This window comes from Arachis duranensis, chromosome 4 (assembly GCF_000817695.3).
Source record: "Arachis duranensis cultivar V14167 chromosome 4, aradu.V14167.gnm2.J7QH, whole genome shotgun sequence".
In the NCBI taxonomy this organism is placed as follows: Eukaryota; Viridiplantae; Streptophyta; class Magnoliopsida; order Fabales; family Fabaceae; genus Arachis; species Arachis duranensis.
Window position 1 is genome coordinate 94,922,165 of NC_029775.3, and position 23,515 is coordinate 94,945,679.

General features: G+C 36.9%; 4 protein-coding genes across 4 annotated transcripts; 1 reads left to right on the forward strand and 3 right to left on the reverse strand.

Moving 5' to 3' along the window:
• Window positions 1-1,523: 1,523 nt before the first annotated feature.
• Window positions 1,524-2,457, reverse strand: LOC107484946 (uncharacterized). The gene is made up of 2 exons (XM_016105498.1): window positions 1,992-2,457; window positions 1,524-1,903 (listed from the first exon to the last, which is right to left on the reverse strand). Exons 1-2 carry the CDS (start codon window positions 2,455-2,457, stop codon window positions 1,524-1,526), a joined length of 846 nt encoding a protein of 281 aa, XP_015960984.1.
• Window positions 2,458-2,604: 147 nt separating this feature from the next.
• LOC107484947 (uncharacterized) lies at window positions 2,605-3,765 on the reverse strand. The gene has a single exon (XM_016105499.1). It carries the CDS (start codon window positions 3,763-3,765, stop codon window positions 2,605-2,607), a length of 1,161 nt encoding a protein of 386 aa, XP_015960985.1.
• A 6,757-nt stretch (window positions 3,766-10,522) lies between these two features.
• Window positions 10,523-12,263, reverse strand: LOC107484948 (serine/threonine-protein phosphatase 7 long form homolog). The gene is made up of 6 exons (XM_016105500.1): window positions 12,192-12,263; window positions 11,440-11,835; window positions 11,225-11,342; window positions 11,089-11,136; window positions 10,884-10,963; window positions 10,523-10,795 (listed from the first exon to the last, which is right to left on the reverse strand). The coding sequence occupies exons 1-6, from the start codon at window positions 12,261-12,263 to the stop codon at window positions 10,523-10,525; spliced, it is 987 nt and encodes a 328-aa protein (XP_015960986.1).
• Window positions 12,264-16,964: 4,701 nt separating this feature from the next.
• Window positions 16,965-20,332, forward strand: LOC107484990 (pyruvate decarboxylase 2). The gene is made up of 6 exons (XM_016105533.3): window positions 16,965-17,736; window positions 18,444-18,607; window positions 18,713-19,363; window positions 19,442-19,559; window positions 19,656-19,844; window positions 19,956-20,332. The coding sequence occupies exons 1-6, from the start codon at window positions 17,224-17,226 to the stop codon at window positions 20,124-20,126; spliced, it is 1,806 nt and encodes a 601-aa protein (XP_015961019.1). The 5' UTR covers window positions 16,965-17,223; the 3' UTR covers window positions 20,127-20,332.
• Window positions 20,333-23,515: the final 3,183 nt, after the last annotated feature.

Consider the following 23,515-nt stretch of genomic DNA (forward strand, 5'->3'; position numbering starts at 1 on the left):
AGGTCAAGAATCAACATACTAAACTAGGAGAGTCAATAATACTATCTGAATTCTGAGTTCCTATGGATGCCAACCATTCTGAATTTCAAAGGATAAAGTGAGATGCCAAAACTGTTCAGAAGCAAAAAGCTACTAGTCCCGCTCATCTAATTAGAATCTGAGCTTCACTTATCTAATAAGAATCTAAGCTTCACTTAAAACTCTGAGATATTATTGCTTCTTAATTTCTTTTCATCCTATTTTATTTATCTAGTTGCTTGAGGACAAGCAACAATTTAAGTTTGGTGTTGTGATGAGCGGATATTTTATACACTTTTTGGGGGTAATTTCATGTAGATTTTAGTATGTTTTAATTAGTTTTTAATAGAATTTTATTAGTTTTTAAGCAAAAATCATATTGCTGGACTTTACTATGAGTTTGTGTATTTTTCTATGATTTCAGGTAATTTCTGGCTGAAATTGAGGGAGCTGAGCAAAAATCTGGTTTAGGCTGAAAAAGGATTGCTGATGTTGTTGGATTCTGACCTCCCTGCACTCGAAATGGATTTTCTAGAGCTATAGATATCCAATTGGCACGCTCTCAACGGAGTTGGAAAGTAGACATCCAGGGCTTTCCAGCAATATATAATAGTTCATACTTTGCGCGAAGATAGACAACATAAATTGGCGTTCAACGTCAGTATCATGCTGCTGTCTGGCGTCCAGCGCCAGAAACAGGTTACAAGTTGGAGTTCAACGCCCAAAACTCGTCACAACCTGGCGTTCAACTCCAGAAACAGCCCAAGCACGTGAGAAGCTTTAGTCTCAGCCCCAGTACACACCAAGTGGTCCCCAGAAGTGGATTTATGCACCAATTATCTTAGTTCACTTAATTTCTGTGAACCTAGGTTACTAGTTTACTATTTAAACAACTTTTAGAGGATTACCTTGTACCTCATGACATTTTCAGATCTGAATTTTGTACACTTTGACGGCATGAGTCTCTAAACTCCATTGTTGGGGTGAGGAGCTCTGCAGCATCTCGATGAATTAATGCAAGTGTTTCTATTCCTCCATTCAAACGTGTGTCTTCCTATCTAAGATGTTCATTCGCGCTTAATTATGAAGAAGGTGATGATCCGTGACACTCATCACCTTCCTCAACCCATGAACGTGTGCCTGACAAAAACCTCCGTTCTATATAAGATTGAATGAGCTTCTCTTAGATTCCTTAATCAGAATCTTCGTGGTATAAGCTAGAATTGATGGCGGCCACTCTTGAGGATCCGGAAAGTCTAAACCTTGTCTGTGGTATTCCGAGTAGGATTCAAGGATTGAATGGCTGTGACAAGCTTCAATCGCGATTGCTGGGCGTGATGACAAATGCAAAAGGATCAATGGATCCTATTCCAACATGATCGAGAACCAACAGCTGATTAGCCGTGCTGTGACAGAGCATCTGGACCGTTTTCACTGAGAGGATGGGAGGTAGCCACTGACAATGGTGACACCCTACATACAGCTTGCAAACAAGTTTTGCTATTTCAATAACCTGTAGGATATGAAGACATAGCATTATCCGTATAAATTAAATTTTCAATGCCTTCAATGTCTCCATTAGTAAATTCAGGATCTTCTTTATCCGGCATTACCCAAAAATCTACTGTGTCAATGCTTTGAATGTCAATTGGATCATAATTCTTCTTCTTGCAATGCATTCTAGATTGAAGGCGTAGATTATAAGTGACATAAACAATGTCACTTAGCCTTTGATGCTCTAATCGGTTCCTCCTCTTTGAATGGATTTGTTCAAAGAGGCTCCAGTTCCTCTCGCAGTCGGATGATGAAGATGTTTGATGAAGAAGACGAATTGCCATTTTTTTCAAGTTAGGAGCACTCCCACCGTGTAGCCTCCACCATTCACCTACCGAATATGAAATTCAACCATCAATTCTCATTCAATATTTAAAAAACATTCAAAGTAAATTGAACATAGAAATATAAATACTTACCAGGTTCAAGTCTCTTAATTGCTTTCAATGTACTTTCCCTTCCAAAACTTCCTTTTCGATCTCGATACAACTGTATCTCTTGCATTGCAGCAACCGAGTCATCGCAAAGAGTTTCAATATCAAATAAATCAAGCAAAGATCTCAAGGTATTTGCCTTCTCAACAAACCCCTCACTATAGAAGAAATCTGGATTCAAAAAGTATGCTGCTGCATGGAGGTCACGCTTCAAATGCTTATCCCACCGCATTTTCAAGATACTTGTATAAGGTGTGTATGCAGATTTCCTATTTCTAAACATTGTCTTGATATTAATTTTGGCTCTTTGCATGCCCGCATACACGATACCCAGAGAAGGTTTCTCATCAGCATCAACAAGCCTCAATAACTTAATTAGAGGACCAACAAGCATAACAGTAGTAAAACAATCCTCCCAAAACTTACTATCCAAGATAATTGAACTAACCATCTTCCCATTGACACTCTTGGATAATTTATGAGAAGTGAAATATTTGTCCACCACCAATGTTTGCAAGTCTTCTTTATGATCATATATACTTTTCAAAGTAATGAAAATAGTAGCAAAACGTGTTACTCCTGGTCGAACAATTTCTTTTCACTCTTTTCTTTTTCTAAGCCATGACAAGAAAATCATATGATTGTAAACAAACACAGTCACTTTTGAAGCACGAGAGGCAAGGTCAGCTATGTGAGGAAGACTTGCTATGTCTTTCAAGATAAGATTGATGCAATGAGCAGCACAAGGAGACCAAAAAATGTTTGGATAATTTTCATGAATGAGTTTTCCAGCAGATACATAATTCGCAGCATTATCAGTAACCACATGCACAATGTTACTAGACCCAACCCACTCAATAACCTCAGCAAACAATTTAAACAAGGTATCGGCAGTTTTTATCATATCAGAAGTATCAACAGAGTTAACAAATGACATACCAGCAGAACAATAAACTAGAAAATTAATTAACGTACGCTGCCTTTGATCAGTCCAGCCATCTGCCATCAGTGTACAACCAGTCCTTTTCCACGAGCTCCTATAACCTTCAACAAGCAACTGACATTCCTTCTTAAGATCGGCCAGCAAATGAACTCTCATTTCGTCATACGACGGTCCTTTGAAACCAGGTCTGATTGCAGCAACGCCGTCCAAGGTAGGTTGAAAGTAAGGCGATTGAATTGCATTGAATGGAATCCGTGCATCAATGATCCATCTTGCAAGCCCCAACTTAACCTTGTGTTTAACTTGTTTACTGGCCAAGATACTTTTCAAAGCTGGTTGAGAGCCTGGTGTAGTCCTTTCCTTAAAATCACTTCCAATTGAAGTAGCAGCAATCGCTCTTCTCTTTCCTTTGTCTCCCATTGTTGCAGGAGCCGGAGGTTGTACAGGATTAAGCACTTCACCCTCTTCTTCCACTTGAGTTTCACTTTCCACATCATAACAATCAGATGTAAAATTTTGCCTTATTTTTTTGTTTTCCTCCAAAAGCCTTTTGAATTGAAGTTCAACATCTTTAGTTACTTTGTTACAAACTTTAATTTGTCCAGGGATTTTTGCAAAATGATATTTCATTCTATATATCCCCCCTCCATTGTAAGTATTCAAGCAGAAAATACATGTATATTGAGCCTTGTTATTTTTGTCATACTTCACTGTAAAATACTGCCAAGCTGGATCAGATTTACCTCTGGATGAACCAGTTTGAGAATTTTGAACAGCATTATCTTGTGGCTGTGGGTTACTTTGTGATTGTTCCATCTATAACAATCAGAAAATCAAAGACAAGAAATCAACTTCAGAAAACCATGAAAATAATGAAGCAACAAACAGAACAGGCAGCATAGAGAATCAAAATCTATTTCCAGCAAACAGAACAGGCAGCATAGATCAACTTCATGCAGCTTTATAGTCACAGAAATCAACTGATTCAGGTAAAATAAAAATTTAAAACTATTTCCATTCAGAAGCATAAAAAATATTCATGAAGCAGCAAACAGAACAGGCAGCATAGAGAATCAAAAACTATTTCCAGCAAACAGAACAGGCAGCATAGATCAACTTCATACAGCTTGACAGTCACAGAAATCAATTGATTCAGGTAAAATAAAAATTTAAAACTATTTCCATTCAGAAGCAACAAAATATTCATGAAGCAGCAAACAGAAGCAGCAAACAGAACAGGCAGCATAGAGAATCAAAAACAAAAATCAAGATCAAAACATATTCATGAAGCAGCAAACAGAAGCAGCAAACAGAACATGCAGCATAGAAAATCAAAAACAAAAATCAAGATCAGAACATATTCAGAAGCAGCAAACAGATTAAAAGGGTAATAAAAGTGTTCGAGACTTAACACGACTTGAAAAACAGATTGAACCTGAAGCATATTTAACTGGATTCATATGTTATTTTTTAACTCAAATGCCCTGTTATTTTTTTTTCAAACAGAACAGGTGAGCTCAGAATTCAGAAGGAAGCATGTTCAAAATCAAGAAGACGAGAAAATCAGTCTTACCAGAGAATGAGGAGGCGGGCTCGGTGAGCTCGGCAACGTTCGGCGATGAGGAGGCAGGCTCAACGCGGTGGTGGTCGCGGCTGTTGTGGATTGGTTTGGGTGGCAAATGAGGAGCACTGCTGGGTGGCGAATGAGGAGCGCTTTGGAATCTGGAGCTTGGTGGGCGGTGGCAATGGTGGCCTTGGTGGGTGAGGGGAGAAGAAAGGGGAGATCGGCTGATTGGTGGCTGACTAGGGTTAGGGAAGAAAGGGGAGATTGGCAATAGGTTAACGCGTACGCCTTTCTATTTTTTTTAAAATAGCCAAAACAACGTCGTTTGGCATCTGAATTTCCAAACCCCTAAACTACCAAAAAACCGGACGGTTCTTCCAGTTTGCTGGTTAACCGCTGGTTTGACTGGTTTTTCCACCGGTTCTTTGCCGTTCGGTTTTTAAGGTTACCCGGACCGATTAGGTAACCGGTTCCCAATTTTTTCGGTTGAACCGGCCGGTCCGGTCCGGTTTTCAGAACCATGCATTGGATACGTCTTAATTATTGTAAGGGATAAGTATGATTTTGGTCCCCAACGTAGGGGCTAAAAATTTATTTCGCCCATCGCCTTTTTTTCGCTCCAAAATGGTCCCCAAGGTTTCAGTTTGTTTTAAAATCGTCCTTTTTACTAATTTTATTTTTTATTACCAAATTACCATTTATTAAAAAATTATAAAATAAAATAAATATAAAATAAATAAATAAATAAATAAATAAAGAAAAAAGAAAGGGATACAGAAGAAGCCAAATGACTTGCATAGAGCACATGACGCGGTAGTTAGTGCTTAGACAAAAATGTAAAGGGTGATCAAAACAATGAGATTTTGGCAAATAACAATCACATTTAGTGGTTAGTTGGATATGAGTTTTTAGGTTTAAAAATGAGCAATTTTGGTCAAATTACATTTTATAATAAATAAATTTAAAATTTTAATTATTTTATTAATTTTTATAATTTTATTAAATTTTTAATTAAGTCGCCCCGCCATTCTGCTGCCCTACACCACCGCACCACCACCATTTCTGTGAACTGGATTTTTTGTGAAATTTTTGGATTTTTTGTGAAATTTGTTGTGGAATATTCTTGTTGTTGAAATTTGAATTTGGAATATTATTGTTGCTGAATTTGTTGATTATTCATGTTGCTTGATTTTGATTTTCTGATGTTGATGATGATGATGAACATGATGATAATGGTGGTGGTGGTGGGTTCTTGTTCAGCTTGAGCTTTTGGTTGATTTTGGTTGATTTTGGGGAAAGTTCTGATGATGATGATGACCATGATGATACTGGTGGTGGTGGTGGTGGTTCTGGTTGGGCTTCTGTTCTGGTGGTGGTGGTGGTGGTTGTTGATTTTGGGGTGGTGGTGGTTGATTTTGGGGTGAAGGGAGAAGGGTATTTTCGTCCGAAGGACGATTTTCAAACAAACTGAAACTTTAGGGAGCATTTTAGAGCAAAAAATGGTGAGGGACGAAAAAAATTTTCAACCCCTACGTTGGGGACCAAAATCATACTTATCCCTTATTGTAACTAATTAATTTCTGTTTGAAATATTTTTATTCAGCATAGGTTGGCAGGACTAGGGGAACAAAGTCGAAATCGCAATAATGGTAGAATCCAGACTCTATGTTGTCGCATCGATACCCACACATTTGACTATGTACGATATTTTTTGGTTTTTACATTAAATCATGCATTGATATACCGTTCCTAATTATTGTTCTTTAACACGATGTGCACAGTTTTGATGGATACTATATGAGGATCTCCAATTACGTCAGATTATGGCCGACTGGCTTATGAGTGACGTAAAGATATATACATGGAGGGCTGTTGTCCTCTCGTATACTTTCACTTTGTAGAGTTTCATCATGTTGACAGAGTAAAGAGACAGTTCGGGGGACAGTAGCACAGGTCAGCAGATTCGGTGAACATCGACGAGTATTTTTTCAAGACGACGGGAGGAGATGACTCTGGTGGCCTAACGTGCACTGTCAGTGGTAAGATTTATTCAGGGGCCGTTACCAGCTACAACAGTTAGTTACCATCAATGGCCACCTGACTTTCGTTCGACACAGGAGTACCTCACTTGGTGGCAGTAGTCATGTAGAGTTAGATTTCTAACCATATCGACGACCTTCATCACAATGTTGAAGTCATAAATCCTTCCTAAAACAAAGAGGCCAATCCAACATCTCACGGGATAATGTACCCAAAGTATCCAATTACCAATTGCAACCCTCATTGTTTGGACTATACGCTGCATTTATACGATATCTCTTATCCTCGGCTGATTTGAACCGTGAATTGAAGTTTAAAACCATGTGCTAGATGTAGTATGCATGATATGCCGAGGGAGGATGCCATCCACTGTGAGGTACATTTAGACCAGCGCAAATAGCTTATGATCTATTTGATATGATAAGAATTTCAGGCTGCAGAGTAACAGCTGTCTCAGATTCGAAAGAAAAAACGACCATGACTCAGTTGTCTCAGATTTGACTAATGCGAAAGCTATGGACAGAATTTTGTTATTACCACCTTGAGCCACAGCAATTAACAGCACGCCCCCGTACTTTTCGTACAAGTGTATCTCGTCCACAAATACAAAAAGCTTGCAATACTTAAACGCCTCAATGCATGGAGTGAATGCCTAAAAGACCCTATCAAATTGGTTCTACTCTCCGTCAACTATGACTCTGTTGTAATAAGAAACAGCAATACAGTCGTGAATCATGCTTGGGATGTAACAGCCCGGGTATCTTGTTGTACGACTCTTCCCAGTTACCATAAATCTGAGCAATCGCTTTCTGCTTTGTCATCCACACCTTTCGGTATGATGGCTTGAAATGGTAACTCTGATGCACCGCACTTTGCAATACCAGGATAGACATTGATAGATCAGTCTTTATTATAGGTAACACGACTTTGAAAATCAAACTACTATCCAATTGAGCATGGTCCGGAGACATGATTGGTGCCAAACAAGTGTATGCTCTACCGAGCCTACACACCTCTCTACAAATTACTTGTGGATGTCAATGTTCAGTACAACACATAATTAACGTAATAGACTTTAATTCATCCAAAATAAATCGTAAAATATACCAATATTTCAAGTTTTGACATAGTGCCACACAAAGACTCTATCGACAACCCTTGGTGAATTGCTTACAATGACAGTGGTATTTAAGCCTATCTAACTCCAAAACTCTATACTCCTCATGCCTTTGAATATTATAATTTTTCACCGCCATCAGAACTACATCATGGTTCCTGAACTTATGGTTAACTCAGAATTCTATCCCACCATCCGTTGTAATCATCCCCTTCATCGGCATTGAAAGTCCAACTGCATTGCGTCCAAATTCAAAGTGTGATAATGACTAGGAACTTCTAATAATCGAGGAATTGGCAAAGGGGGAGGCAAGAGAAACCGAGCACCACTACTAGTGAAAGTCTCCAACACATACTCATCAGAGGAAGAAGTATCACTAGACGACTCGAATTCGGAAACATAAGTTGAATCGCCCTAACTGTCTTCCTTGTCGGCACTATCACGAGGTTAGGCGCAGTGGATCGTGTTGCATCCAGCGGGACAACTTCAGCACTCGAAGGAGATGGCCTACCACAAACAACCGCGTCACACACCACATCATACCACTCCATCACATGTTGTGGCATTAGCCGTGCATGTACATCAAACATTACCCTCACATGCCGATCTCCGTCAATCCAAAATAACCTGTTGGTAAATCCACTGCTTGGAAGCGCGTGCATAAATCTATATGCAACCCACCCAACCTCTTTGGTACATATTCCCCTGTATTGTTCAATATGACCTGTCTTTAGCGGATGTAGGGTATCAACCCGGTTACTGCGCAACATCACAGTTGAATCAGACTCGAAAAGCATTCCTTCATCACCGTGTTTTACTATCCCATTAGGAAAAACCACAAAAAAATGATTATTCTCCATGAGAATAAAACGGAAAGAAGAGCAAAAAAATAGAGTAATTCTCCAAAATATCTTGGGCGCCTCCTAAACCATAATACACATATCTTAAGTGTTGAGAGCCAAATTACACGTTTGACTATATCTCGGATGTTGAGGCCCAAATTAGGCATGTTACACGTATCTCGGGTGTTGAGACTCCCTTCTAAATTTAAACATATCTTAGATGTTCAGTATCCGATCTCCCATGTAAAACATATCCTAGATGCACCCAGGATATGTCACGGTGTCGTCCGGTCACAGAACAGTGTCTCAAACGTCGAAATATGCACATTTTTTATGGGTAAAAAACTTAAATAAACCAAAGAGAGATCTTTATTACCTAAATCAGCCAAAACAAGAAATTTTTCAGCAATCCACCAAGTAGCAAATATATATAATTCGAATCAACATGATTCAAACTCCAAATGCAAGTAATTCGAAACAACTTGATTCGAATTACGTTTAAGACAAATTGCATGTAATTTGAATCAAGTAGATTCGAATTAGTGAAGCATAAATCGAATCAAGTCGATTCAAACTAGTAGGCAAACATGACTAGAGGGAGTTCGAATCATATTGATTCGAATTACTCATTGTTGAAGTTCGAATTAACCTGATTCGAATTATCTATATATACTTCAACTTTGGTTGTTTCGAATTAGTGTGTTCCAGGGCTATGTATATATGTGATGAACGTGAGTTGCTCTCAAAAAGTACGTAGCATAAACATTAAAAAGGATTCTCTAAATTAACGTATTTTGCAAGGTATGTAACGGAACTAATATAAATAAGCAAAGTAACATAGTTCTCATAGTACCTGATACAATATAACCACTAATAAACATACAGACATCATCTGATGAAGTAAATGACTAGTACATATAACAGTGATAACTGAAATACATAAACATAAGTATGTAGCAATAGACACCAACAATGAACTAACAAACAAGACACTACACAAATCATCTAAAAAGATGCGATCCCGTGAAGCAACGTCGAGGAACCCGTGTCCTGTGACCTCTCCGGATCAGCGGCTCCTCATCCTCTATGTCATCCTCCTCATCATCCTGGGGTGGCTGGGCAAGTCTGGTAGGCTGGATATGTAACGACCGGGATGAAGAAGGCCCGACAACTGACTGTGATCCAGCACAAGCTGCTGATGGTGGTGTACCGCCCAGAGCAAAATGCTCAGTCTGAGGTACGGATGGAGGCTCATTCAGATCTACATCTAAATGTGCCTGTGACCCCGAAGTCTGGCCAATTCGACGGACAGCCTCATCCTCCTGCATGATGGCAGTGATCTCGTCAAGGAAGTGGTCCCCACCGTAGTCGGCATCAAGACCATCACCGGCAAGAAAGTCTGAATACATGGTGCCCGGACTGACCCATGGTGTACTCTCATGTAGTGGATGATCGTCGTCAGGAACACCAACAAAGTAATCTCCGAGAGGCCCCTCCCCCAGTCCAGCGTCAACATGACCCGAAGTATCTCCCATAACTGACCCATGTAACTCTCCAGCAGCTCTGCCAGCATCGGGTATAACACCACCATGAGCAGCACCCCCCGCAATGGCATCGTCACCATGATCACCCCCGATATGGTGCGCTGCAGCCCCTCTCCGTCGGCCGCCACAACGCCGTGCTCGTCCACGACCCCTCCCTGCCTGCTCACCCTCCTCGAGAGCATGGTCAAGCCACCTCCACTCCCGGTCGCTACGCCGTGTCCCTACCCGAGCTCTCCTGTCAACCCGTCGTCTATCGGGAACGTCATCAACTATGTCCATGTCGGGAACTGTTCCAACACCCCTTTGTGTAGCCTCAACTGGAATAGGAATGTCTCTAGGATCTCCTAAGAACATCTCCAGTGACAAAAAATCTCTTTCCGTGCTGACGCCACCAGTCCAAGAAGTCATGTGATGGCCCCGGGTCCGGCACAACGTCAAACCGAAGGACGTGCTCCACACGTGTCTCCTAGTGAAGATGCCAGTGGTGTAACTGGGACAGAAACCAACGATCACCTCCTCTACCATCCTTCGACATCAAGAAGTCGATGTTCAGGGCAGGACGGGGGCAAGCCTGTACTCCTCCAAACTGTGGTAACACCCGATCAACCTGGTGCCACTCAACCACGGCAAAATATATCAGCGAGATAACGGAATGCCATAAAGCCGTATGACGAGGCTCGAACACCTCCGGATGGACCACCTGAACGACCTCTGGTCTGCTATATGGCATCCAGATAAACTGAAAAAAGAATCCCCAATATATTAGAAGATCTATTTATGGAAGTCTAAAATTACATTGACTAAATATGGGTGCTTAGCATACTCACATCCCTAGGCTGTAACATGTCAATCCTCAGCCGGGTCATCTGAACCCGAGGTCCCTTCTCGCTAACCCCAGGATTGTAACCTGACCACATGAAAAGGCCGTTAATTTATGAAGTCAATCATTAGTGTAACGCGGTAGAATAACAATTACAGGCGATAACTTAAATTCATAGATTAATTAAACATAATATAATGAGATAGTCGTACCTGGATGCCAGGGGCCAGCTAAACGTATCAAACCCATCAGGCCGAAATCTAGGAAAACGCCAAAATATCCAGGACTGAAGTAACTGTAACAGCCCAGCTAACTTCACGACGTGTCTGTTGGCCACTCGGCACATACACCGGTATAGCCATGCAAGCGCGGCCAACCCCCAACTGTAGCCACCCATATCCTCAAGCCTAGCCACGTACGATAGCCATCTGATGTGAATACGATTGCCGGACTTATCGGCAAAAAGCTGAGTGCCCAACAACATCATGATATAGGCACGGGCAAAGCACCTAACTGTCTCCTCGTCTGCCCCCTCGGGGCACTCTCCGAAGGTCTCCTGGAACCAGCTGCAGTTCACTGCGAACTTTTGAATTTGGCTCGGGGAGGAGGGGTAACACACCGAGCAACTCCTGGAACCACTGCCAAGTTGACCGACTACCTTGTATGTATACATGGAAATCCGTCAGGCAACCACTGACGTAATGTCCGTCCACTGGCAACCCCAACTGGTACGCCACGTCCTGAAGTGGGATCGTGCACTCTCCGAACGGCATATGGAAAGTGTGCGTCTCTGGACGCCACCGCTCGACGAATGCACTCACAAGTGGCTCGTCTAATCGGAACCATCTGTCGTTCAGTCTCGCAAGATGGTATAATCCGGCCATCTGCAAGTACGGAACGTACCGCTCATCCAGTCGCATTCCCTGCTGCCGCTGCATACTCGATATGCAGCGCCGGGGCTGCGAAATAAAAGGACCGCATGATTAGAACAAATTAAAAACTAGTCTTAAATCTGAAATTTTAATTAATTTTTACACTTAAAAAATCCTATACTTTAATTAATTAATTTCAAATTAACAACTACCATAACCACCTACGTAAACCGCTAACAAAAACTATCAACAAAACCACATAGAAAATCACTATACAAAACCGCATGCAAAACCACTTATATAAACCACTAGCAATACCACTTTAATAAACCACTACCAATTTCACTTTAATAAACCACTAAAATATAGTAACAACAAAAACCACTAAACATTTACCACTATTAAAAACAACTAAACATATACCACTATTAAAAACCACTAACCTCGTCGTTGATCACCCCAGCGATGTGAGCGACTCCATCCAAACGATACAGCCTTCCCGGATCGTCTCCCATCGCGTTAATCTGCCTCTTGAGTCTTTGTCAAACAGATTCTACGTCATTTTCTTTGGGATTTGGTGGGGTATGAGGAAGTGAAACTGATTCGAATGAGCTTGGTTCGAACTCCTTATATAGGCAACTTACTAGTAATTCGAATCAAGTTAATTCGAATTTCCGTTTGACACCAACAATGAGTAATTCGAATCAATATGATTCGAACTCCCTCTAGTCACGTTTGCCTACTAGTTCGAATTGACTTGATTCGATTTATGCTTCACTAATTCGAATCTACTTGATTCGAATTACATGCAATTTGTCTTAAACGTCATTCGAATCAAGTTGTTTCAAATTACTTGCATTTGGAGTTCGAATCATGTTGATTCGAATTATATATATTTGCTACTTGGTGGATTGCTGAAAAGTTTCTTGTTTTGGCTGATTTAGGTAATAAAGATCTCTCTTTAGTTTATTTAAATTTTTTACCCTTTTTTTTATCTTACCTCTCAACATCCAAAATATGTAAAGTTACACATTTAAGTAATTACTTCATATTTTATGTATTTTCGTAATTATATATTTATTTAATTTAAATAAAAATCTCCAAATCTTACTTTCTTTATTTTTTTTTCACTCCTTTTTCTCATTCTTTTTATTTCTAAAATGTATAGAACGTGGTTGTTATTAATTTATTGTGATAGAGAAATAATATTAGATCAAAATAAATTGGTATATTTAATTCTATTTAAAATTTAAACGTTTTTTGTCTACATACTCTCTTGAAGTGAGATGTTTAATAACATTAAAAAATTTTATTCTGCATGTCATGGATTAACAATACACAATATGAATAAAAAAATTTATTATAAATATTCAGTAAAAATAGATGACACTTTTTATTACACAAATATTATTTTGTGTTTTTATCGTATTTTTAAAAAATAAGAATCGACTTCTAATTTTGTTTATTAGGGACAATTTTGCCGAATTAAAAGGCGAACTACATTTGAGGCAAAAAAAATCTTAGTAAATAATACTCTTTCATTTTTTTTAAAACAATTGTTTTTTATTTATTTAAGGAAAAAAAAAACTAACATTAACATCTTGCATTCTTACCTTTACAAGGAGTTTCAAAACTTTCTCAAATTAGACCGACACACCAAAGTTTGTGATTCTGAGGACATATGGTTTCTTGCCAATTTGCCATTGAAAAGAAAAGAATGTTTAGTTTCATTTCTCACCAAAATCCAACTTCACTTTCGCCCTCTAAATTCAGCAGTTAGGTAAAGGGGAAACAAATGTAACAATGCCATTGAAAGCAAACCTCCAAGTCGCATTCAACAGATATCTCTCGTCTCCTCCCTCTTGTGATCTTTGCCGAACACATACCATATTATGTGTCCACATGTATTATAAAATATTACAGAACTTGGTCAACAAGAACTTTTTAAAACATCAGAATTAAGATTTCTTTATGGTGATGGAATTATCAATTATCAGCATCCTTCTTATTGTATAAAATATGAATGAATAACTTTTTTCTTTCTTTCAATTTTTTGTGTGAATTAAATTGATCGTTTAAATTTTTAGGGAATCAAAGTAATCCTAGCCTATTTCATTTTGATACCATTTTTTCATCTTTTGCCACTATCAACATGAATCAAACTACTTGAAGTTGGAGAACATATCCCGAACTAAGGTGATGCAAATTAATTAATTAATTCAAAAAATCTATTTTTTAATAAAAATTTGAGAAACCAATTTAATTTGTAAAATCTGAAAAATTAATTGCAGCATTTATTAATAATAAATTTAAAATTTGTTATCAATAACAATTACATTCATTAACCAAATTTAATATTTTATTCAATTATATTATTATAAGTGAGAATAAGTCAGAATCCAATAATTTAAATAACACGAGACTCACACTTTAGTATTTAATTTAAACCAAATTAGTTGACAAATATTTTAAAATAATATGCAGAAAGTCATATAGGTAACAAAATGTTATATAAACATCCAAATTTAACAATTATTCATGATAATTATATAAAAATGAAAAAATATGTTTCAGTGTAATTATAAAAAAATCAATTATTTACTTAACATTTTTCAATGTACAAAAATAACTGAAGATACTTTCTATGATATTAGTTATTAGGAGATGACAATGTGTTGGAGAATGAAGGCATGAGTCATGAGACAATTCCCACTCTTCACTCTCAAACTTCTCCAGATCTACATTCCTGAACTTCTGAAAATTTTTTCTCTCCATCTTCAATTTCCACCAAATATGTAATTCCATCGATTTTTATGAGGTTATTCTAAAAAAACGAAAAATATAATATATTAAGATAAAATAAAATTAATATTTTTCAATCATGTTATTACATATAATAACATATTACAAATTAAATATAAATGTTAAATAATTATCAAATTTAAAACAAAGAATGCATTATACCTTTAAAAATAAAATAAGTATTATAGATGTTGTACAATTTTCATTTGAAATACATTTTAAATTTATAGTATTAGAATATTTATCATAAAAATTGTTGTTATTAAAATATGAGATAATATTTAAATTAGTCCCTAAAATTATATTAACGTTTTAATTTGAAATTCAAAAGTTTGATTTACTTAATTTTATCCTCCAACTTAATATTTGTGACAAAGTTTTTTATCTTGTTTTTGTCACATAACTATTAATGGGTGCTGAGATGGACTTTTTAGATAACGATTGAATTTTTTTTATCTCAATTTACACTCTACAATGCAGTTAATACTCTAATCATAATTTTACTTGAGAGATTTAAAGACTTTTTGGAGAATTCATTGAAGTAAAAAGTTTCAATAATTATATTAGATAACCATTAGAGAGTTTTATGGAGTAGCCATGAGTACATCTCAACATATCGAATTATCGATAATAATTTTGTGATAGAAATAGAATTAGCTAGAGACTAATACGAATCATAAATGTTAAATTAAGAGATTAAATTAAATGAATTAAAAAATATAAAAACTAAATTAAGCCACAAATATAATTTTAAAAATTAATTTAAATTTAAATATTAATTTCCTAAAATATGGTTTCATTTAGAACAACTAATAAAAAAAATTCAATCCCGCCTTGTCCGTGTAGTAATTTATTGGCGGCAAATCCTTAAATGAAGTTCAGTACCGCGACGAATTAGTTTTTAACCTGTCGGATTGGGGGATACTGTGAGAAACCAAAAAATACATAAAAATTCACATCAAATTAATTAATATATAGAGTTTTATTCCTATTTTTAAATTTTTTTAAGATGTGTTTGTTTTTGAAATTAAGATTGAGATTGAAAGAATAGAATTAAATATTGTGTTTAGGAATTAAAAACTAATACTAAAATTTTAGTTTTAAAATATAATTTAATTTTTTCCGTACTAAAAAAATGAAAACACATAAAACTAAGACTTTTTAGAATAAAGGTTAAAATTTTATATTTTTTTTTGTAAAAATATTGAAACATAAATATAGAGATTTAATTTATTTTTTAAATATTTTAAAATTTAAATTTATTTCTTTAATTTTAATATTTATTGTAAATTAAATATAATATTAAAATATAATTTAATTTTATATATTTTATGTTAAATATAATATAAACATTTAATTCAATTTTTATTTTTATTTTAATTTTAATTTCTCAGTCTTTATTTTTTAATTTCGATCTCCTTTCTAAATGAGGTGTTTAGTAAATATGAGCTTAAAAGGAGATTTTTATCTCCATCCCCATCTCTACTTTGACGGCTAAATTTTGGTCCCAATGTCGTTCCGTCTTTAGATATTTCTACACATACCTCCTGTTATTCCAAGTAATAGTACATTGTCGGATACCATGTATGTTTCAAATAATATAATAAAGATTTTATAAAGAGAATAACTAAAAAAAGGAATAAGTCCAATTCTCCACACTAATTATTTCAAAATAATTTTTCTAAATTTGTATGGGACGAAGAAAGAAAGAAAGTGAGAGAGATCAAAATAACAAAAATTTATATATAATTATATTTATATAAAATTAATAATTAAAATCGTTAAATAATTTAATATATTTGATTAAATTATTATTTAATAAATTTTAATTATTAATGATCGATAATTGTAAGGGAATTGATTTAATTTGGTTAGACTTGATTCATAAAAAAATTTTGATGTGTAATATTATTCTATAAAAAATATTTATATTTATATAAGGTTTAATTATTTTGTTAGTCCATATAGTTTCATAAAATTTTCAATTAGATTCATATACTTTTTTTTTAATTGGGTTCTTGCATCAATTTTTTTTCAATTAAGTTCCTTTTGATCGTAATTAACTTAATTGTATAAGAACTTAACTAAAAAAAATTAATGCAGAGATCCAAATAAAAAAAAGTGTAAATTAAAAAAATTTAGTACAAAAATTCAATTAAAAAAAATAAAAACCTAATAATTTTTTTTAAAACTATAAGGACCAACAAAATAATTAAACATTTATATAATTAATATTTTTGTGTAAAAAAATTAATATTATGCATCTAAATCATTTTATGAATCAAATTTAATCAAATTAAATAATAAAATTTAAAATAATATTTAATTATAACTCATTTTTATTATATTAAATTAACTTATTTAGATTACTATCATTATTGAAAAAAAAAAAAAAATCAAAACTCATGAAACCAGCACCCTGTATCTCCTCTTTCTGTTTTATTACCACCACCACTCTCCCACTCTTCTTCACTCACCATCACAAACCCACCACCCTTCTTAGTTCTACATATAAAACCCCCCTCCTTAAACCACACTCTCACCAAGAATTCAAACCACAAAAAAAAGAAAGAAATACTTCAGAGTTCAAAACAACCAATCATTCTCTCATTTTCATTCTCCTTCAAACTCTCACTCCACCTCCCCAAACCGCCACCGTCTTCCACCGCCGCCATGGACACAAAGATTGGATCCGTCGACTCACACAAGCCCCCAAGCAACGACATCATCTCTTGCGCCAACAACAACTCCACCTCCGTCCCCTCCACCGCCATCTGCTCATCGGAGGCCACACTCGGCCGCCACCTAGCCCGCCGCCTCGTCCAGATCGGCGTCACTGACGTCTTCTCCGTCCCCGGTGACTTCAACCTCACTCTCCTCGACCACCTCATAGCGGAGCCAGGCCTCAACCTTATTGGTTGCTGCAACGAGCTCAACGCAGGGTACGCGGCTGATGGCTACGCGCGGTCGCGTGGAGTTGGCGCGTGCGTTGTGACGTTCACTGTTGGAGGTCTTAGTGTGCTGAACGCCATAGCTGGAGCTTACAGTGAGAACTTACCATTGATATGCATAGTTGGTGGTCCCAACTCTAATGACTATGGAACTAACAGGATTCTTCATCATACAATTGGTTTACCCGATTTTTCACAAGAGTTGAGGTGCTTTCAAACTGTCACTTGCTTCCAGGTACCATTTCTATACTCGGTTTTTTGAAGCTCGAAGTTGATCGGTTCAGTTGGAATGTATTGCAAGGTTTAGTTTTTTGGTGTTTTTTCTATGTAACTTTTATTTTTTTAAAGATTCCCTTAGTTATTTTATTATTATTTAAATATTTTTTGTTATGGGGATGATTCATGAAGTTTGAAATCTGGGGTGTTTTGCTGTTGTGATTATTCATCGGAGTTGGACATGGGTTTGTTGCTGGTTTTTTATTTTTTATGGAGGTTTTTTGGGTGATTAGACGATGTGAGGTTGAGACTAAACAGTTTTGACTAAACTTTTAATTCATATCTTGCTTTATCATATTCACGTATTCACAAAGACATGTTGATGCTGATGATGGGAGGAGCCATCCTTTTTTTTTTAAATTTAATTTAAATGATTGCTTTCTTTATTTGCTGGTTTTGGTGTTGGATGTGAAGTTGACGGGTTCTGGTGATTGGACAGAATGGTTGGTATGGTGATAGATTTGGTGAATAATTTTGGAATATTCCTATGACGGGCTTTGGCATTATGTGAATTTTTGCATATTTGGTTATTGTGGTGATTTTTCATATTATGTGAGTCTTTATACCACCACATTGATTTTTAGCTTTCAGTGGATTTATCTGATTGTGCTGCAAACTTTTGTTGAGTTGTGTTCTAAATGGATTTTGGTCATTCTTTTTTTATAGGCTGTGGTGAATAACTTGGATGATGCTCATGAACTGATTGATACAGCAATCTCAACCTCATTGAAAGAAAGTAAGCCTGTCTACATAAGCATTGGCTGTAACCTATCCGGTATTCCTCACCCCACCTTCAGTCGCGAGCCTGTTCCATTTTCGTTGTCCCCCAAGTAATTTCTAATTTCCTTTGTTCTCGTTAATCATGAATTGGTTTATGAAGAATCTAATGGTGATTAATCTTATCTGATCCCTGTTTTGTTTGGCGTGTTTTGCAGATTGAGTAATCAGTTAGGATTGGAGGCAGCAGTGGAAGCAACTGCTGAATTCCTTAACAAGGCAGTGAAACCGGTATTGGTGGGTGGTCCCAAGCTGAGAGTGGCGAATGCATGTGAAGCATTCGTTGAGCTCGCCAATGCCTGTGGCTATGCTCTTGCCGTGATGCCATCAGCCAAAGGGCTAGTCCCCGAGCACCATCCACATTTCATTGGAACCTATTGGGGTGCTGTGAGTACTGCATTCTGTGCCGAGATTGTGGAGTCTGCTGATGCATACTTGTTTGCTGGTCCCATTTTCAATGACTACAGCTCCGTGGGGTATTCCCTTCTTCTCAAGAAAGAGAAGGCAATCATTTTGCAACCTGACCGAGTTGTGATTGCGAATGGCCCTGCATTTGGGTGTGTGCTCATGAAGGATTTCCTCAAGGCACTCGCAAAGCGCCTCAAGCACAACAATACCGCATATGAAAACTACCACAGGATCTATGTACCTGAAGGGCAACCTTTGAAGGCTGCACCAAAAGAACCTTTGAGGGTTAATGTATTGTTCCAACACATTCAGAAGTTGATTTCCAGTGAAACGGCCATCATTGCTGAGACAGGTGATTCATGGTTCAACTGCCAGAAGCTGAAACTTCCCAAGGGATGTGGGTAAGTAGCTAAGTGAATGTGATTCCAATTGTTTTGGTCTCCTCGTCGATTGGGTTGATAACAAATTTTTGTTAACAGGTATGAGTTCCAAATGCAATATGGGTCCATCGGATGGTCAGTTGGTGCAACTCTTGGTTATGCACAGGCTGTCCCCGAGAAGCGAGTGATTGCTTGCATTGGTGATGGAAGCTTTCAGGTCTGTCTTGATGTTTTTCTTTTATAATATTCCTCACAGTCTTCTGATGAAACCAACGCACGAACTGATTTTGATTTTCTTCAAAATCCTTTGCAGGTAACTGCACAGGATGTATCAACGATGCTGCGATGCGGGCAAAAGACCATAATCTTCCTGATCAACAATGGTGGATACACAATTGAGGTTGAAATTCATGATGGGCCTTACAATGTGATCAAGAACTGGAACTACACTGGGTTGATTGATGCAATCCACAATGGTGAAGGAAACTGCTGGACTGCCAAGGTGAGTTTTGTTGCAAATGTGGCAGATTCTCTTTAGAGAAATTTTTAATGATAGTGTTAGTGTATATTATAATACACCAAATTTATCCACCGATGCATGATTTTATTGTAGGTGTTCTGTGAAGAGGAGCTCATAGAAGCAATTGCTACAGCAACTGGACCAAAGAAAGATTGTTTATGCTTCATTGAAGTGATTGTTCACAAAGATGACACAAGCAAAGAGTTGCTTGAATGGGGTTCCAGGGTCTCTGCAGCCAACAGCCGCCCACCAAATCCTCAGTGAAAACTTCAGATTCAATCCATTATCACATTTGCTGGAATGACCCTCTTTTACCAATTTTGTTGGATTTTGTCAACTCTTACCTGTACGGAACTTGCTTTTGTTAGTTGCATAAATTTCTTGCAGTGGTTTTGTGTAAATTCATTCTCTCTTGATAAATAATCAAAATCATCATGCATCAACTTTTTTGTTGTTGCTTGGTAGCTTCAGTAGTCTTGTGTTTCCGTCTAATGTGAATCTATTGCATGTTTCTGGTCTAGAACGGTTTGCTAAATATCTTTGTGCTTTTTTTTTCTTTTTATTTATTTATGGAAGTGAAGGTCTAGTTCTACAATTATATTGTAATTCTATATTTAATATACTGTAACTTTTTTAACATAAAAATATATTGATATGAGAGTGGTTAAACATTTTGATTTGATTAAATTGTTTGACATAATATTTTAATATATGAACCATCATCATTCGCATAAAAATTCTCTCTGATTAATATCTCTATATGAGTAATATCTTAGAAAGCATTTGACATGTATTATAGTATTAGTTGTTCTAGTAATTTTAACAATTGTATAATTTTATGATTGAGATTAATAATTAAAAATATTAGAATATCTTAAATCACGGTAAATATGACGGTTCTGCTACATAGATAACGGAGAATTTGAATAACGTAAACAACAGCTGAAAATTTAGTCCAGAAATTTATTTAATAATTCAAAAATTTTAACCAACTATTATATATTTACCAAAGCATCAGTTTCTTGTCGTCTCAGCAACCAGCATCTTTTGCTGGCGCCACTCTCTCCTTCACCGGATTGGTTCTTCACGCTGTCACTTGGTTCGTCAACAATGACTCTCATCGGCACTTAAAGATAATCATCCATTCAAAAATAAAAATAATTATCCACATACTCAATAAATTAAATATTTGACATATTTTAATTGTATCTAACTAAATCTATTTCAATCAAATAACCATCCACAAAAAAATTAAAATAATCATTCTCAACTTTATAACCAATGTCAAGGACAAAATAATTAATAAATCAACCACGACCTAGGTAGTAGTTGGTAATTAGGGATTGCAATGATAATCATAATATTATAAGTCGCATGATTGCAGCATGTGGAATTCTTTACTTAATTATTGAGTGATGGAATGCTTAGTCATTAACTATGGAGCATACGGAATTTATAAACAAATTTGTTAACGTTAGATATTATATATGCTATTAATAAATATTTTATATCATTAATTATTAATAAAAATTATTAATAGAATAATAAAAAAATACAAATAATTAATTTATAATCTTTAAAAATTTTAATTTAATTAATAAAATTTTTTAATTTTTTTAAATTTATCTTTTAAAGATTAATTTAATTATTAATTCAAAATTTTTTCCATCCACCTACTTAACCGCTAGCGTTGACGCATTATATTTCCAGTTTCTTATATTTTCGGATAGCTGAAATAGAATTTTTTATTTTATTAATTAAAATAAATGTAATATTTATCAAAATAAATATTTTTACGAGTATTGACGGATTTAAATCTTTTTGCCACATCTCGTTTACACTGTAAATGAGATGATTTTTCACGTAAGTGTAAACGAGATATGGCAAGTCAAACTAACACATGTGTAAACAAGATATATATATATATATATAAGACAAATATGCAGCATCTATAAAATAATGTGTAACTCTTGGTATTCTTCACACACATTTCATATCCTTTTTCTGTCTCCTTTTTGTCTCAAAAACAAAGCTGAATGGCCAGTAACAATCCATTCATAGTTGTGCTTCTTTATTTCGAATTGTCGTATGAGAAATAACGATAAGGGGGTGACATTTGAGTATCAGGATCCGATATTATTTCGCACTCAGCGTGTGGAGACGTTGTCGGATTTGAAGAGTTTGATATTGAGCAAGTTTGGTGGGACACAAGCGAGGAAAATTTGGAGGCGTATAGGTTGCTGACACCCATGGGAAATGGAGTCTTCCAGTTTCGACTATTCAGACTTTACGGGGACGAGCATGTACGACTGATGTTCGAGATTCATGGGAGGATCATGTGTGAACAGGTAATGGAGCTGTCTGTCGCTCCCAAATGCATGCCAAGCTCCATGTGACGGGGGAGGAGGAGGCGGTGGAGGTGAGGCCTCTCTGTCCTGTGCAATGTCTCCATGCTCGTCCTAGTGGGCATACTCTGCCTCCTCATCAGACTCAACTTTGACCCCCACCCGTCGTGGGCGGGCCTTCTCCCTCCTCACCGGCTCGCCAGGCCGACGCTCTCTGTGGCCCTTGTCCCTCCGAGCAGGTCGTCGAGTATCATCCCTACCCTCCCTCGCACGTCGATGTCGATCTGGCACGCCCCAAGGAAGGGCGAGATCATCCCTGGGCTGGCTGGCAGTGGGCTGTACGTCAGGGGGCAACTCCGCCAGCCTCGAGTCCTCAAGAACCTCTTGCCCCGATAGGTGTCTAATACGGCAAGCCCCACGCCCTCATTCATAGTACTCCAGGGTCGGCCTCGTATCGAAGGTGTGGTGCACAGTGATCCGGCAACCGAGCTCAAACCTCTGGTGCCATCTATCGTACCACTCATTCAGGTTGAGCGACCACCATACATCCTCACCTCAACCAGTGGTAGTCAAGTACCTGTCAATGAAGGTGGTGTGTTAAATACTTCCTTAAGTCATAATAACTGAAATCTTTTAATAGATAAGTAAGTAAAAATATAACATCAATTTCACCTATCAAGATTTATCGAAGTGCCTGGTACCTGCTGCTCTCCATTGAACTACCGTTTCACCCGATCAACGTGGTAAAATTGGACGATATTGAAGCACAATAGGGGGACGGCTGACAACCATGTCCCCCATTCCTCCTCCTCACTAAACCAGGGCGGATACAAAGCCTGCAAGGCGGAGTCATCATAAACTCTCCATTCAAACTGAAGAAAGAAAATTTTCAACATAACACAAACACAATTATTATACGAAATCTCTCGAATTATCCATATAACAAGCATACTAAAGCATATGATATCAATCTAATTATCCAAAATAAAAACATACTTGTTTTACAACTAACCTCGTCGAACCGTAGCCAGTCGATCGAAACCCTCCAACGCAGGACCCTGGCCTCATGCTGATCCCTGCTCTGCTACGACAATCCAACCAACCTAACACATCACAAGAGAGCATATACGGTTCGTTAAGTAACATACCAAAATATTTGACAAAATTATTTAACTCAAATACAAAAAAAGACATTTCTCACCTCGCAGCCAGCGTATACTGGTAGACGCCTCTATCTGGTGGACACCACTGGGGGAATCTCTGATAGATCCAGGACATCAACAAGGGAGTGCAGCCAGTGATATCTGT

Excerpts from the sequence above, each read along its gene's own strand:
- LOC107484990 (XM_016105533.3), top strand. The coding sequence starts at position 17,224 with ATGGACACAAAGATTGGATCCGTCGACTCACACAAGCCCCCAAGCAAC. Across the intron at positions 19,560-19,655 it reads TTGGTGATGGAAGCTTTCAG|GTAACTGCACAGGATGTATC; the intron begins GTCTGTCTTGAT and ends AATCCTTTGCAG. Across the intron at positions 19,845-19,955 it reads GAAACTGCTGGACTGCCAAG|GTGTTCTGTGAAGAGGAGCT; the intron begins GTGAGTTTTGTT and ends ATTTTATTGTAG.
- LOC107484948 (XM_016105500.1), bottom strand. The coding sequence starts at position 12,263 with ATGGGAGACGATCCGGGAAGGCTGTATCGTTTGGATGGAGTCGCTCAC. Across the intron at positions 11,343-11,439 it reads TTCGCAGTGAACTGCAGCTG|CTTTTTGCCGATAAGTCCGG; the intron begins GTTCCAGGAGAC and ends TTGGGCACTCAG. Across the intron at positions 10,964-11,088 it reads AGCTGGCCCCTGGCATCCAG|GTTACAATCCTGGGGTTAGC; the intron begins GTACGACTATCT and ends TCATGTGGTCAG.
- LOC107484946 (XM_016105498.1), bottom strand. The coding sequence starts at position 2,457 with ATGGTTAGTTCAATTATCTTGGATAGTAAGTTTTGGGAGGATTGTTTT. Across the intron at positions 1,904-1,991 it reads AATTAAGAGACTTGAACCTG|GTGAATGGTGGAGGCTACAC; the intron begins GTAAGTATTTAT and ends CATATTCGGTAG.
- LOC107484947 (XM_016105499.1), bottom strand. The coding sequence starts at position 3,765 with ATGGAACAATCACAAAGTAACCCACAGCCACAAGATAATGCTGTTCAA.